We start from the raw sequence: 15,041 nt of genomic DNA, 5'->3' as shown, positions 1-15,041 counted from the left end.
TGCTACAGAGACATCTATTTTATTCTGAGCTCTCTGAGTTGTACCTTGCCACACGAGGACCCCACTTCACAGGGATCTTGCAGGGGGAGGAACTCTTTCTGCATCTCAGCTAACCGCATCATCTTGAAAATAGATTGCCTGCTTTCCCTACTTGTACTCATGACAATGTCAACTCATTCCAAACATTTGTTATGAAACTTGTATTTCTACATATATCCATTTATATATTTGCTCATACATTCATACTAGTAAGAGCTAACATTTGTTATGATGTGCCAAGACCTTGTAGGCATTAACATATTTACTTCTTATAGCAACCTTGGATATAGGTCCTATTTTTTTTTTAAGATTTATTTATTTACTTTAGAAAGAATTCTCATTGAGAGAGAGTAAGAGAGAGAGCAAGTGGGGGGAGGGGCAGAGGGAGAGAATCTCCAGCAGACTCTCTGCTGAGCACAGAGGCCCAAACCCACAACCCTGAGACCATGACCTGAGTCGAAATCGAGAGACAGATCCTTAACTGACTGAGCCACCCTATAGGTCCTATTATTGTATTCATTTACATATGACGAAACTGAGATTCTGGAGAGCAACACCCCAGGAAGCGGCAGAGCTAAATTTTTGAGCCCAGGCAGTCTGTTAGGATAAGCTGTGGTGCCTTGCACATCTCCTTTCCACATTAACCCAATACATTTTTTTGTGCTCCTTCCCTTCCTCTGCACAGTTCACATCTGCCTTGAAAGGGGTTGTCTGAAAATGAATAAAGTTGTTTCCTGTTTGCACACAACTGAGTTCAGTGGTTCAATAAATGCATTACAGTAGCTCTTTGTAAAGGAATGTGATGCATGCCTCATAAACAAACCTATTTCTGGTTTTATTGGCTTTATGGTAAAAATCATGGCATCATAAAAACATGGAATGTCTTAAAGGCTCCTGGTTTCACAAGGTGGATCATCCCTACCTGTCTCAGAGGCCTCCAGATTAGAAACCATATCAACCTTTCTCAGGAAAACATTTTGATGTCAAGAAACAGTGTGATGAATTCAATCTAAACCTGTCATGCTTCAGCTCCTACAGGTCTCCTCTTATTTAAGCCTCCATTAAGATAAAGGATAGCCTGTCATTAGCTGGTGAATAATCTTGTGGATATTTAATGTGTTTGAAAGTAATTGTCAAGCCCTTCTTAGCCTTCCCTGCTCAGGCTTACCATTCTTTAGTCCCTAATGATTCCTAGTTCACAAAGCTCCTTAAAAGGGACTCCAGTGTTTTATCAGAATCCACGTATCAAGTAGGTGGAACACAATGGATCATTTCAGGCACTACTCTCCATGGAGTCCTGGCCAAGTTTCAAGCAGATTTAGCATAATTCTAATGACTGTAAGGGTTTCATGTACTCTATGATAATTGGCCTAAGGAGCCAGAGAACCTTTGACTGTACTCTTTCGATTCTTTCTTTTGCTTATCTACATTGTCTGTAATTTTAGATTTTTTGCGCCTTATAACTGTATCTAATGTGCTCCCAAAATTGCAGTGTGGTGAAGGAGGATAATTCTTGAACTAACTCAAGCCACGTGTGGCACTTACCATGGAAACACAAGAGCTGAACTCACAGGACACAATTCTGATGTTCATTTCAAATGCTCATTCTTCTCTCAGCCTTCAGTTCCCTGTAAATGTCCCTTTCATAAATGGATGATCCTTTCAGAAGACTGCCTTTAGAAAACAACTTTATGCCACAAATCTGAAGTCATTCCTTTGAGAAAGTAATTGAAGTGCAATAAAGAAAGTCATGACAGCTTTGTGGCCACATAAGGGAGGTTCAGACAGATAATAAGCATCTTCTCTGGGGAGTTAGCTAATTGTAAATGGAGAACAGAAATTAAAGACAATAGTATCACACTATCCTAACTAAAAAAGCTTACCTAGCACACAAAATAGTTACTGAATTGTCAAGTTAAATTTTGGAAAACTCAATACTCCAGTCTTTTTAGAGAGGTTAATTTAGGTCCACTCGCCATTTACCGTGCAAGCATTTAATAAATAAACAAACAAACATGTGTAACCCTGATATAAAGATGAATCTCTAGCTCCTCAAAAAATTAAAAATAGAATTCTCAAAAGCCCAGGAATTCCACTTTTGGGCACTTATCTGAAGGAAATGAAATCACTAACAAAGATATCTGAGCCCCCATATTCACTGCAGCATTACTTACAATAGCTAAGACATGGAAGCAACCCAAGTGTCCATTGACAGGTGAATAGATAAAGAAATTGTGTTTATATACAACAGAATATTATTCAGCTATAAAAAAGAAGACTCTAGCATTTGCAACAACATGGATGGACCTTAAGGGCATTATGCTAAGTGGAAGAAGTCAGACAGAGAAAGACAAATGCTGCATGATCTCACTTAGATGTGGAATCTAACAAATGAAAACCAGACAAGAAAACCAAATATAATAAAAGAGATCAGATTTATGGTTGCCAGAGGCAAGGATGGGGGTGAGGGAATAGGAGGAAGGTGGTCAAAAGGTACAAACTTCCAGTTATAAATTCAGTTAAGTCCTGCAGATGGAAGGTACAGCATGGCGAGTATAGCTAACACAGCCATATGGTATATTCGAAAGTTGCTAAGAGAGTAAATCCTAAAAGTTCTGATCATCACAAGGAAAGAGACTTTTTTTTTGTAACTGTAAGAAGAGGTGGATGTTAAATAAACTTATGTGGCTTTGTATATTTTGGCCTTAGACAGTGCCTAATGTCAATTATATCCAAATAAAACCAAAAGAGAAAAAGATGGACGACTAACCAAGCCAGCTTCCCCTCCCTGCCCCCACTCCCCTCCCTCCTCCTGTCTCCTTTCCTATTCTCTTCTCTTTTTTCTCCCCCTTCCTTTTTCATTCTCTTCTGATGCTGCTGGGGTGGATCCAGAACACACTCCATACAGAGTACAGACTTGTCTTGATTGCACGTGGCCTTAGCCAGGTGCTCACTGCAAATTCTGTGGCAGGCATTGGCAAGCAGGAATCACTAGAAGCTGAAAATGAGGGGGGGGGGGGCCGGGTTCTTGCCAGCCTCGTTCACTAGAGGCAATGCACAGAGGATTAAAGAGAATTAAAGGTTGGTGGATTAAAAATTGAATCGGAAAAGGACACATTTTTAAAAGTACATAAAGATGATTAATTATAAAATTCTTTCCTTTGCCCTCACAGGAGAAACGACTCAATCAGCATCTCTCTTTTTTCCTTTTTCTTTCCCCCTGCCTCTGCAAACATCATTTGTTATGGTTAGAATCCTGAGGCCTGTGTCTTGGCCTGCCAGGAGGCCAGTCAGAAGTATATCCATCAGCCTAGAGACTCTCTAGATTGCATTATATATAAAAGAAAGAATAAGTAGTGTGCCCAAGTGAATCCAGCCAAGAGCCAAGAGCTGTGCTAAGCCCGTGTATCACTGACAACACACTGCCTGTGACATGGGGAGGCCAGCTGCCGCCCTGTCTGCCTCTAGGTACATCAAGTGTGGCCACCACCCAGGAGACAGAGTGTGCTCAGGTGCCCCCTTTGCAACTGCCTTAATTTTCACACTCGTGAACATTTTGCCCACCCTGTTTTGCCACTTCCAGTTAATCTCATGCATATTTATGTGCCAATTATGCAAATCCCCAGATAAAAATGCATTAAGCACCCATGATTTAGACTGGTTAAGTCTATTACATGGCATAATGAAATTACTGCATGATGTCCAATTTACCTCAACACTTGCTTTAAACTGTCAGTAAGTTATTAAGTAACCATAACACACCAAAATTTAGCTCTAGGAGGCTTTCTTTGTCCAACCCATCATGAGACCATGAAATCAGAAACTTCAAGCCGAATCCTTACTAAAGGAGGAGAATATTCTAGAATAGGCTTAATGAGGCATAATGTGGGATAAAGTTTAAAAATGACAACACATTGTCACTGATATAAGTCTTCGGGTAAATTTTTAAAAATCACTGGGTAATTTCAACACAGACACAGCAATTTAGGTAATAAAGCTGAGTCTCACCAATGGGATCTCATTTCTTAATCAGGTCCTGTTCCCTGAGTTTGATTATACTATAGGTGGCCAAATTAAATGTAATTTGAATCTTCAATATGAAAATATAAGTTTCCAGCAACAGCAATAAAGAGATTAAAGAATCCACAGAAGCAACTCAACACACATTGACACACATTTACCCTGAAATCTAAGACCTAAAGGGTTTGATTTTTTTTTTAAATTAATTTTTATTGGTGTTCAATTTACCAACATACAGAAAAACACCCAGTGCTCATCCCGTCAAGTGTCCGCCTCAGTGCCCGTCACCCATTCCCCTCCAACACCCGCCCTCCTCCCCTTCCACCACCCCTAGTTCGTTTCCCAGAGTTAGGAGTCTTTATGTTCTGTCTCCCTTCCTGATATTTCCCAACATTTCTTTTCCCTTCCTTTATATTCCCTTTCACTATTATTTATATTCCCCAAATGAATGAGAACATACACTGTTTGACCTAAAGGGTTTGAATGAGAGTCTGTTTCTTATGAGATTTTATGTTTGAGCTTTGGTGGAACCCAAACTCCCATAGGTCTGATGTTCAATAAATGGTATGATGGTTAAGGAACAAGCCATGCTGTGAATTAAATGATAAATATAATATATGAGCGGTCTGACCCCCTGACATCTATTTCTCCCCTACTACAGCATGCCATTTTAATCGGCCCACCATGTGATTTATGCAGCGCCTGGGTCCTGATCCATTTGCATAGGGAACTCCCCTCCAAGTCTATGAGAATTGTACTCGTAAGGTTATGAGCTCAGATCCACTGATCTGATGGAAGCCCGAAGAGTGCACGATGATACCAGGATAGCGTGTCTGAGGCAGCAATTTCAAAAGCTAGCCAAATAAACAGATTAAAATGCCATCCCCTAAGGCATTCATACACCACCCTGTTAATAAAAGGTGCCATTTGCCATTTTCTTTGCAGTGGTATAAGATAGATGAACTGGTAACTGCTGTTTCCACAGCCCCTTGGATTGAGATTGCTGCCTGCAAGCATCCCGACTTCAGCTACATACTCTGGGAGAGCAAACAGGTCATAGAGGGGATCTCGCAGGAGATCAGACAGACAGACAGCCAAAGAGCTGGAATTAGAACCTCTGGTAACAAACATCTCTTGGGGCGATCCTTCCGGTGAATGACTATCAGAAGACAGGGAGATCAGGAATTCTCCCAAAGGATAGGATACTTTCATGCTTTGACCCTAGTTCCAACAGTCTCTTAAAACATTGTGGTCATGCTCATTAACTAGCAAGAAAAAAATGTTCAACAAAAGAGTCTGTTTGTGTTGGAATCATTGAATAGAGCATCAAAGAGATGAGGTAAATCAAAGGCTTACTCTATTGGCTTTAACTATGTGTGTAGTTACAGAGGCAATTCCCCCCTGATTTTTTTTTTTGGAAATTTCTAAATAAAGAAAGTACTATTTCTAGTATTATTTAGAACTTTTGGAGTCATATGTGCATGCAGCAAATACCAAATAGACTCCCCATCATCTGAGCTTTTAATGGAAAGCCCCAGCTCCAAGTCATCCCTTTCTCAAGTGAAAAAGCAAACTCCAGCCAAGGAGAACAAGTTCGTTCCCAGAGCCTCTAGGAGACTGTAAGCAGTTCCCTGGGAGCGACTCTAAATGTTTCAGGACCAAGTTCAAGATGTCAGGCGAGTCTGGCGCTCTGGACTCTTTTCTCCAGGTCTGGGATCTCTCTGAGAACACCCTGGTTTCCAGAATGCATTAACCTACTTTCCACAGAGGATTCCCTGACCCTCTCGCTCTGAAGAAGAGGAGGAGGAAAGGGATAGATATATTTCAAGCAGGAGCTGGGCATGCTCTGCTTTCAACGCGTTACTCCTCCTGCTAAGCAGCGATGCAGCCAGAGAAATCGGTAGGTACTTCCTGCAACGAACAGCTCCAAGGGTTGCAACAGCCTCCAAGAAGAATGATTGGAAATCCTGCTAAAATATGGCTGTCTAATCAAGCGAGAGGAGAACTCATTTACTAGGATTCCCATTGTCCACACTGACAGATGGTTCTCTCCCCCGCACCCCGCCCCGCTTTCCCCTCGCACAGCTCGCGCCGCCTTTGAGGCTAGCCTGCTCTCTGGCAGATCCAGTTGCCTTCGCCAGCCTTAGTTCTGCAACAAGACAAAAGCGCAGCGAGCCTCCCGTTCACAGAGGCTGGGGCACCTCCGCTGCGGGCTCTGCGCATCAAAAGAAATCGAGGTCCCCTCTCCTTACCTTCGTCCTCATCGGAGACAGGAGCCCTTCCATTTTGGTGGAATCCTCATGCCAGGTCCCCTCCTCTCCGAGTTACCCCGTCTGCGGGCTCTCCTTAAGCATCCCGCAGGAAGAGAGCCGCGCGGGGAGCCTCCGCGTGTCCCCGCGCCCGCGCCCGCGCCCGGGCGGCGCCGCCTCGGTCCCCCGGTCTAACTTGAATCTCCAGTGCCTGGAAAGCGCTGTTCCTGGAGAAGCCCGCTCCCGTCCTCGCCCTCTTCCCTCTCCTGCTTCTCTCTCTCCCGAGCTCTCTCCTCCCTCCTTTTCCTCCCTCTCTTTCCATCATCTGCCTAGAGCTCCCCGTGTACCGTGCTCACTTGACAAATGATCCCTGTCTTAGGTACCGCATTTGAGCCAAGAAAAGTGATCTGAACCAAACCACAGGGGCGGCTCGCCCAGGAAAGGAGGAGAGGCGGGCTGAGCTGTGCTGGGGCATCCCCGGCTCCCCGGGTTCAGCTGTGCAGTTGCTCTCTCTGGAGCTGACTGCTGAAGGCACTGCTAGAGCGATCCATTCATTGCTCGGTTAAGACACAGGACCCCGAGAGCGGTGGCTCCAGTTGCCACCATTACTCAGCTGTTTTTCTGGTCTGTGTTGGGAAAACTGAAAAAGAAATCTCACCTCTTAGATATATCTAAATACTCATTTGTTTAGCCCAGTTGTTGACACAGCATCTGGAGAGTGAAGTGGATTTTATTTTATTTCTGTCTGACCAGATGTTTAGAAGTACATAAGCAGAGTCTTTTCTTAGGAAAAGTTTCAAAACTGATTTATAGGCTCAGTTCCTAACAGCTGAGCATAAAATAGCATGTGTTCTGTCTAGGACTCCAGATAAACCAGGATTGACTATTTCATTCAGCATTGCGGGTCACTTGTAAAAAGTAGACAGTAAGGAAATATTGCAAAGACTTGGGTCATATGGCATTATGAAGTTGAGAAGAAAAGAAAAGATTTTTAAAAAAATTTTTTATTTATTTATGATAGTCACACACACAGAGAGAGAGAGAGAGGCAGAGACATAGGCAGAAGGAGAAGCAGGCTCCATGCACCGGGAGCGCGACGTGGGATTCGATCCCTGGTCTCCAGGGTCGTGCCCTGGGCCAAAGGCAGGCGCTAAACCACTGCACCACCCAGGGACTCCAAAAGAAAAGATTTTATGGAACTTTCTTATGCTTGAGGAATTCTCTATGTGGAAATAATTCAATATCCCTACTTCAGCTGGTGAGTCCTGTAGCTAAGAACATCTATTCCATTACAAAGGTGTTCAACATTATATACATGACACACACACAATATGCGAATTCATCAACGATATTTAAGGCTGACATCCTGTGTCCCCGGATCCTTGCATGGAACTTGTCCCTCTCTATCTGCTCCATTTACGCCTGACTCCCAAGACCTCTTCAAGGTGGGCAATCTACACCTGTCCTCCAGATGATGTCACAGGATGGCCCAATTCTTAACCCTTGGTTAACTCAAGCTTTCTCTAGTTCATACAACTGCATTCTAAAGAACTTCCGATTCTACACCAACTACATTACCCTGATTCATCTCCTTGGCTAGTTCCTAGTTTTCGGTTCTTAACTTTTTTCTCCTATACCTTAGGTGCGTGTCTGCAATCTCATCCTCACTTTACCAGCTGCTTACCTCCTTTGACCAGACTCTTAACACGCTGACAAATTCTCAATGGCTCCGACATATTGAGTGCAACACTCTGCCCTTATGTAAAAGGTCTCTGCCATTTCTGGGGGGCCTCTGGACCTCATTACCAGCTTAACCATTACATTTTCTTATTCAGTGTCCTAGTGTTTGGGGGTCCCGCAATTGTTTCTTTTCTTTATCCAGTCATTCACTAAATAGATATGATGCACCTCCTAAGTGTGCCAGGACATTTCAGTTTCAGGTGACACAGTGGAGAATAGAGAAAGCCTTTGTTCCCATGCCCTTAGACCTGCTACAGAATTTAACCAATTCATCAAGCTCTTCCATCTGTCATCTCATTTTTTATTTCAACCTCTACCCTTGTTATTGTGTTTCTCTACAGGGCTGTAAACCCTACCAAGAGATTTCCCTTCTACTATAGCTTTGCTCTCTTTTGACCCTTCCCCTAAGTGGGTATCCATTATTAACTTTCTCTGAGGTGATTAAAAACTAATTTATTCACGAGAATCCCATTTCTTGACCTCCGTCTTTAATTTTACTTTCTCTTCTCTTGCTCAGCCCTCCCTCTATCCTTTCAAAGGATATTTATTTTGGGGGTAGGGAAGGAAATCATCTTGTGTTTTCAAGGTATCAATCCTCTTCTGCCCCACTTACTAGCCCTGGACATTTAGACAGGCTTGCTACCCTGGCAACTGTGGAGACATCACTCATCCCAAGTGCCATGTTCAGCTTTCATCTTGTTGGACTATTCCTGATTTGAGCAAGGTATAGCTGTTATTTGCTTTTTACTTTTGGCAACTCTTCCCTGGGCCATTCTGTTCTAGTCTTTGTCCCTTCCTAATCCCAGAGACATTCTCACCAAAATTACCAATCAGGATCACTCCTCTAGAGTTTTCTCCTTGCTCTTTTTTTGTCTTTGGCACAACAGACCACCCTCTGCCTCTTGTCACTCTGACCCTGAATTTTAGTTATAGTGGTATAACAGAGTGGGATGGTGTCGGTTAAAAAAAAATTAGACAGGTTTAAGACCATTTGGTTTCTGATGAATTCCAAACATAGTTCCTAGAACTAGAACCGCCTTCCTGAGCTAGAGGAAGAGCCTTTAGCAAAGAATTTTGAATATCCTATATCTTCATACCACATAAGGAAAGTGTAACTTTTCTGGTTGTTTCAATTCCAGTCTACTTAGCCTCCAGAGTCATGTTTTCACCATGTTTTTATAGTGGTCTGTGAGACCTCTGACTAAACCAAACCCCTGGGAATCAACAGGACCCAGAACCATATTAGGATCTTGAAATTATGCTGATAGTGATGATAAAGATGAAGATGACAACAGTTGTTGTTTTTTTTTTTTGACAACAGTTGTTAAACACTTACCTTGTACGAGGCATGCACTAGGAGATTTTCAGGGATTAGGTCCCTCCTATGAGGGAGATACCATCCTTATTGCTATTTTGCAGAAGATTTGGCTAATTTGCACACAATGGACCTACATTTAGCTCAGTGTGGCCACTACTAGTGAGAACACCCTTTTCTTCTCACCTCTTCCACCAACATATAAAGAGTTAAATGCATATTTAATGACCTGATCTTTATTAGTCAGGGACTTCAAACAAAGCATTTGAAAGTATTATTTTAGACCATTATGTTAACATTTGGTACCTCGTTCACTTATGGTACCTCATTCACCCATGTGCATTGACCATCTATCTCTTATCTATGTAAGACACTTATCAAACATAAGTCTTGTGTTATTTAAACAGTTATTTATAAAATGGGAACATGCTAGTTATTATTATCATTTCCAGGTCCTTTAACTACTGATCATTCCATCTTTTACAGCTAAAGTAGTTAGATTTATTTAGTGATGGAAGAGGGCAGGAGGGGAGGTGATAGTGGTGGGTGGGCTTAGGAAATACTCTAACCTACTCAACAGATGCATTATGTCAGTGAACAATAATTATCAGATCATTAGGCGTTCTAACACTGTTGAGAATGATCTATGTTGCCAAAATTTTCAGAACTGGGAACACTCATTCACATTTCTACATACCGAATTTCTTTATATTGGGGTGCTCTCTGCTTGCAACTTCATGTTTCAAGAGAGTCCCTTCAGCTTCACAAAGGGCAGGATTTACAATCTGGGATTAACTCAGCCTTGGAAGAAAAAGTCAATGAATATCAAATATATAGAAACTGGTGAAATATCAATTAAGTTTGCACCACGGGGGAAGGGAGTCTTAGCTGCAATCCAACTCAGCACATTTCCACTGTGTGGTGGGGGCTTCTGGCCTACAGAGGGAATGGCCCTTTACCAAGCAACCTCTCTTAGCAAATCCCCTTGTCCTTTGAGCCATTCTTCTTCCCCATTTTGATGTTAAAAAAAAAAAAGAAGAAGAAGAATGAATGGATGAACTTCATAATAAACCTCTCTAGACCAGGAGCATTTGGAATTGTCATAAAGGCCATTAGATAGGGCATGGTCAGAGGCTCAGATTTCCCATCTCTCTTGCCTGGAAACACTGACCCTTTCTTCCTCACATCTCATCATCCTCAAGGTTAATTTCTTTAGGCCCCATGTAGTCTCTGGGGACCACAGCCAGTTGCACAATTAAGGTTCATTATCTGAGGATTGGGTTGCCTTGCTTCATAAACGGTTTTCGATTCATTAAGGTAAAAGGATTGTGACCCGACAACCACTTAGGTCTTTTCCTCTGTGACTCATCACTCTTTATTTCCTATTGGGAAACATCCTCATTAAGACTTAGGTTTTGGGGTGATAAAGGACAGAAAAGACCTTATTCCTGGTTTGATTCCAGGTATCTTGGGCAACACTAAGGGAGTTACTTATCTAAGGCAATAAATCTCCACCTCTCCTCCATTTCCCCTGCCTTTGTCCCTCATCCTAGGCCATACATATTTGTTTTCCTTTATAATGTAACTATCAAAACATATCACAGAGAACATTTTCGCTTACTATGTGCTAAACTAAAGCATTCAATCAAAATTGTGATCCAATTTCCCAATGCTTGAATTTTTTGTATCTGTGTATTGATAAGCATTCTATAAATTATTACAAAACAAATTACATTGTCACTGATATTCTTTCAAAGGGCTCTCATATGTGTTATCTTTTTAAAACCTCATAACAATCCTGTTAGGTGTAGCAGGTATTAATTTCCATTTTGTGAGGGTAGGGAGGTGAATAGGAAGAAAGTAACATTTACTGAACACCTAACTTTGTTCCAGCCTTGAGCTAAGTACTTCAAAGTGCCATCTCATTTCATTTTCAAAGGTATATTATTGTTTTAGTGGAGAAGGGCAGAAAGAGAGGGAGAGAGAGAGAACCTCAAGTAGGATCCATGCCCCAGGACAGAACCCAATGCAAGGCTCGACCCCATGACCCCGAGATCATGACCTGAGCCAAAATCAGGAGTCAGACACTTAACCGACTGAGCCACCCAGGTGTCCCTCAAAGATATATTATTATTATTATTACCATTTAAAAGCTGGGAAATCTGAGATTGAGAGAATTAAGTGTTGTGGTAGATTAGTCTCAGTTTTTTACCCATGCTGTTATCCAGGCCATTTGCTACTCAGACTTGGTCACACTCTCTCACTTTTGCTGGGTATGGCTATGTGACTTCTCTTGGCTGATGAAATGGATGTTAACAAATATGGTACCAGCAGAAGGTTAAAAATGTCCCCAGTAGGACACAGCCCAGCTAGTCTGCTGATCCCAGGAGGAAGATGAGAGAAGATCCAACCTACAGACTTCTGAGCAAGCTCTGTCAACATCAGCTGAGCCCAATATACATCAGTGAAACTCTGCAAACTTGTAAACACCCAAGGTCTACCACAGCATGGTACCAGGCACTATGTTTATTATGCAGCTACTGTATACAGTAACTAATCCTAAACAGTAGGATTACACGGAAACCAAAACTCTACGTGCAGGATTTAGAACTTCAAAGATGTCAAGTTTTTCCTAGTTTTCTACAGCTCTGAGAACAAGTCATGTAGAGTGATGGAAATACTTCATGATTATTCAAGTATTTTCCAGAGCTCTGGATCAGAATCTGAACTTCTAGACACACAGACTAGCACTTTCATGTTATGAAACACCAAATGTAAGACCTACAGCATATTATTCCCTGTTTCTTCCTCCCTTATTTTCATTTGAAAACTGTGGAAGAGTAGGGGAAAGAGCAGTGTTAGGTTCTGTGTCTTGGTTGATCAGTCATCTTGTCTTTATGATCTTTCAGAAGATTCTCTGTCCCAATTTCTAAAGAACAGTGATTGCCTAAAGTTATCAGCAATCAGTACAGCAGTTAATTGGATTCTAGCCCTAGGAGACTTCCTTCAGCAGCTCTTGCCTTTCTGAAAAAGAACCATACAGTGGGAAGAATAAAACTGCTTTTTTGTATCATTGTGCACGCTTGAGCTGGAAATGGGTCTCTACCTACCCCTGTGTTTTATGAAAAAGTATAAGGAACAGAGTGACATTACTTTGAGAAGTGTTTGAAAAGAGATATTTACATTTCTTTCTTTTCTTTAAGGATTTTGGTTTAAGTGCTTTTGTTAAGAGGGAAGCAACCAACAGCTGCCCTGGCCTCAGATCATTACACAAATGTTTGCTTAGAAGACCTCTGGGAGCAGAGATAAGGAAAAAGCTGAGAGGAGCATCCAGGTGGAAGTGCTGAGGAAGCTGCTGGCACTTTCCTTCCTTCCAATCCCCATAGAGCAGGAAGCACTTGGATGCTCCTCTAATCCTCTCCACCCACCTCCCCTCAAAGAGGGCATTCAGTTAGCAATTTTAAGGCGTCCTGTTTCTGTTATGGTACTTACTTCAAAGCTCCAAATAAGGCAGTAAGGTGCTGAAGGGTATTATGAAGGGGAAATATTTTTTAATATCTCCCTTAAAATGTTCAGGAAGGTCACACTTCAGACAAGTCACTTTCAAAAGCTGGCCTGCAATTGGTTATCAAAACCTGCACTTGGATGAGACAAAAATGACAGTGATCAACAGAGACAGGAGTCCAAGTATTTCTGCTTCTGAGACTTCTTGGAACTCTCAAGCTGTGCAAACAGATCAAGAACTTTTCTCTCTAATGGGCCCCTCCTGCCATCTGGCAGGGAGGCCGGGGGGGGGGGGGGGGGGGGGGTTGGGGATGTGGGGGCGTGGTGGGGGGTGGTGGTGGTGGGGTGGTGAAAGAGACCCTTCCACCCCCCCACCCCCTGAATCTTACATCCCCAAAGCACATCATTAACCAGTGAGCTCATCTCAGTTTGGCACCAGGATGCTGTGGGGTTCTTAGAAGCCACATATATGTGTTAAGAAATGTCTCAGTCCATTCAGGCTGCTATAACAGAAATACCATACACTGGGTGGCTTATAAACAACAGATACTTATTTCTCATAGTTTTGAAGGCTTGAAAGCCCAAGATCAAGGTGCCAAGAGATTCAGTGTCTGGTGAAGATCTACTTTCAGGTCCATAGACAGCTCCCTTCTCCCTGTGTTCTTACGGGGTGGAAGGGGTAAGGGAGCTCTTTGGGGCCTCTTTTTTAAGGACACTAATCCCATCATGTGGGCTCCACCCTTATGACCTAAACACCTCTCAAAGGCCCATCTCTTAATACCATCACACAGAGGATCAGGTTTCAAAATACAAATTTTCGGGGGACATAGACATTCAACCTATAGAAAGAACCTACTGTATGTCAGGCCCAGGCAGAGGCTCTGCTTTGAGGTTACCAAAGTAATGAAAGCAGGCTGTGGCTCTTAGAGAATTCCAAGGACTGGAGATGAAAATCCCCTAAACAATTTGGGGAGAGAGAACTAACACAGAGTTGGATGACTAAAGTGGAACCAAAGGTGAAAGGAAGTACTTATTCACTTGGCATTGTGGATTAAAGCTTTCTTGAGGGAGGAAGTCACTATGTTGGGGTTTAGGGCAGTTAAGATGTTAGGATGTGCATGGAGAAATGTGGGACTGAAGAGTGGATTTCAGGCAGAGAGAAACACAGGTAAAGGCAATCTAGAGGCAGAAAGTAACATGAGGTTTGAAGACAGAGGTAAGAACACTGAGGCAGGCAGAGTGCTGAGAATGATCTCCAGGTTATGTGACCTCAGATGCGATTTTTCTTAATTTAAAACTTAATTTACACCTTTCCTTATTTGAAAAAGTCTACACACCATGCACAAATAATAGGTACAGTTCACTTTATACTGTCAGTGTTCTTATGAAAAGTTGCATATTAATTTATTAAACTTCTGCAGGAAATTCTTTTCTATTTTGAATTCTCATTCTTTTAGGTTATTTAATAATACAAGTTGGAGTGTGCATACCTGAGCAGCACTTGCTTGTCTCTTTAATTAACAGTAGGGGGATTACTTAATAGTGGAATTATGTTGGGAATGTGACCTTTCAAACAACAAACGTGCCTCAATGTGCATTATTTTCATAGCTCTGGGAGTTTTTCAAATCAATCCTGCATCTAAAATTTCATTGGCTAGTTCTGACCTGAGGCACAAAGGAAAAAAATTGCTTGACTCAATTTCTTACTGTGTCAAAATCATGAAGTTATTGATAGATATTGATGGGCCTCTTTTATCCAAAAACCTAGCAACACACTGTTTTGCAAACTATATCTTATCCTTGATATCTAAGTATGTGCTTTAGAAATGAAACTGTGTTTTTTCACAAATGGACAAAGAGCCACCAGTGCCTTAGGTCACAAAGTCATTGGCATTTGGATCAATCAGACATGAGGAATATTGCTGCCTCAATTCTAACAAAACACGATTTTTCTGATTCAGAACTCTGCCTGAACCTAAGAAACCAAATGTTGAATGTGAACAGTATTGACGTAAACGTAATGGCAATTAATCACACAGGAACCAAGAGAAATGATGAGGTATGGAACACAGCTGCAGAAAAAAAGATTTTACTTGAAAACTTTGCTATGGTTTCTGAGCATGGTCATGAATGATCACCCAGCCATAGTCAGGGGAAAGGAAATGGACCAAATC

At 42.0% G+C, this 15,041-nt stretch overlaps 1 protein-coding gene across 7 annotated transcripts in view; it reads right to left on the bottom strand.

The window, feature by feature from the left end:
- Positions 1-15,041, bottom strand: part of FRMD4A (FERM domain containing 4A) — a 614,318-nt gene that overhangs the window by 452,664 nt on the left and 146,613 nt on the right. Inside the window, exon 1 of one of the 7 annotated variants that reach the window (XM_072749475.1) lies at positions 6,312-6,669. The exons of the other annotated variants lie outside the window; for them this stretch is intronic. Coding sequence (XP_072605576.1) covers positions 6,312-6,344 — 33 coding nt within the window. The 5' untranslated portion in view covers positions 6,345-6,669. Of the gene's footprint in view, positions 1-6,311; positions 6,670-15,041 lie in introns of those variants that run through there. 7 annotated transcript variants of the gene reach the window in all.

The sequence above is a fragment of the Vulpes vulpes genome, chromosome 2 (genome assembly GCF_048418805.1).
Source record: "Vulpes vulpes isolate BD-2025 chromosome 2, VulVul3, whole genome shotgun sequence".
Classification (NCBI taxonomy): Eukaryota; Metazoa; Chordata; class Mammalia; order Carnivora; family Canidae; genus Vulpes; species Vulpes vulpes.
Note: the sequence above shows the minus strand (reverse complement) of the source record. Positions and strands in the feature narration are given on the sequence as shown.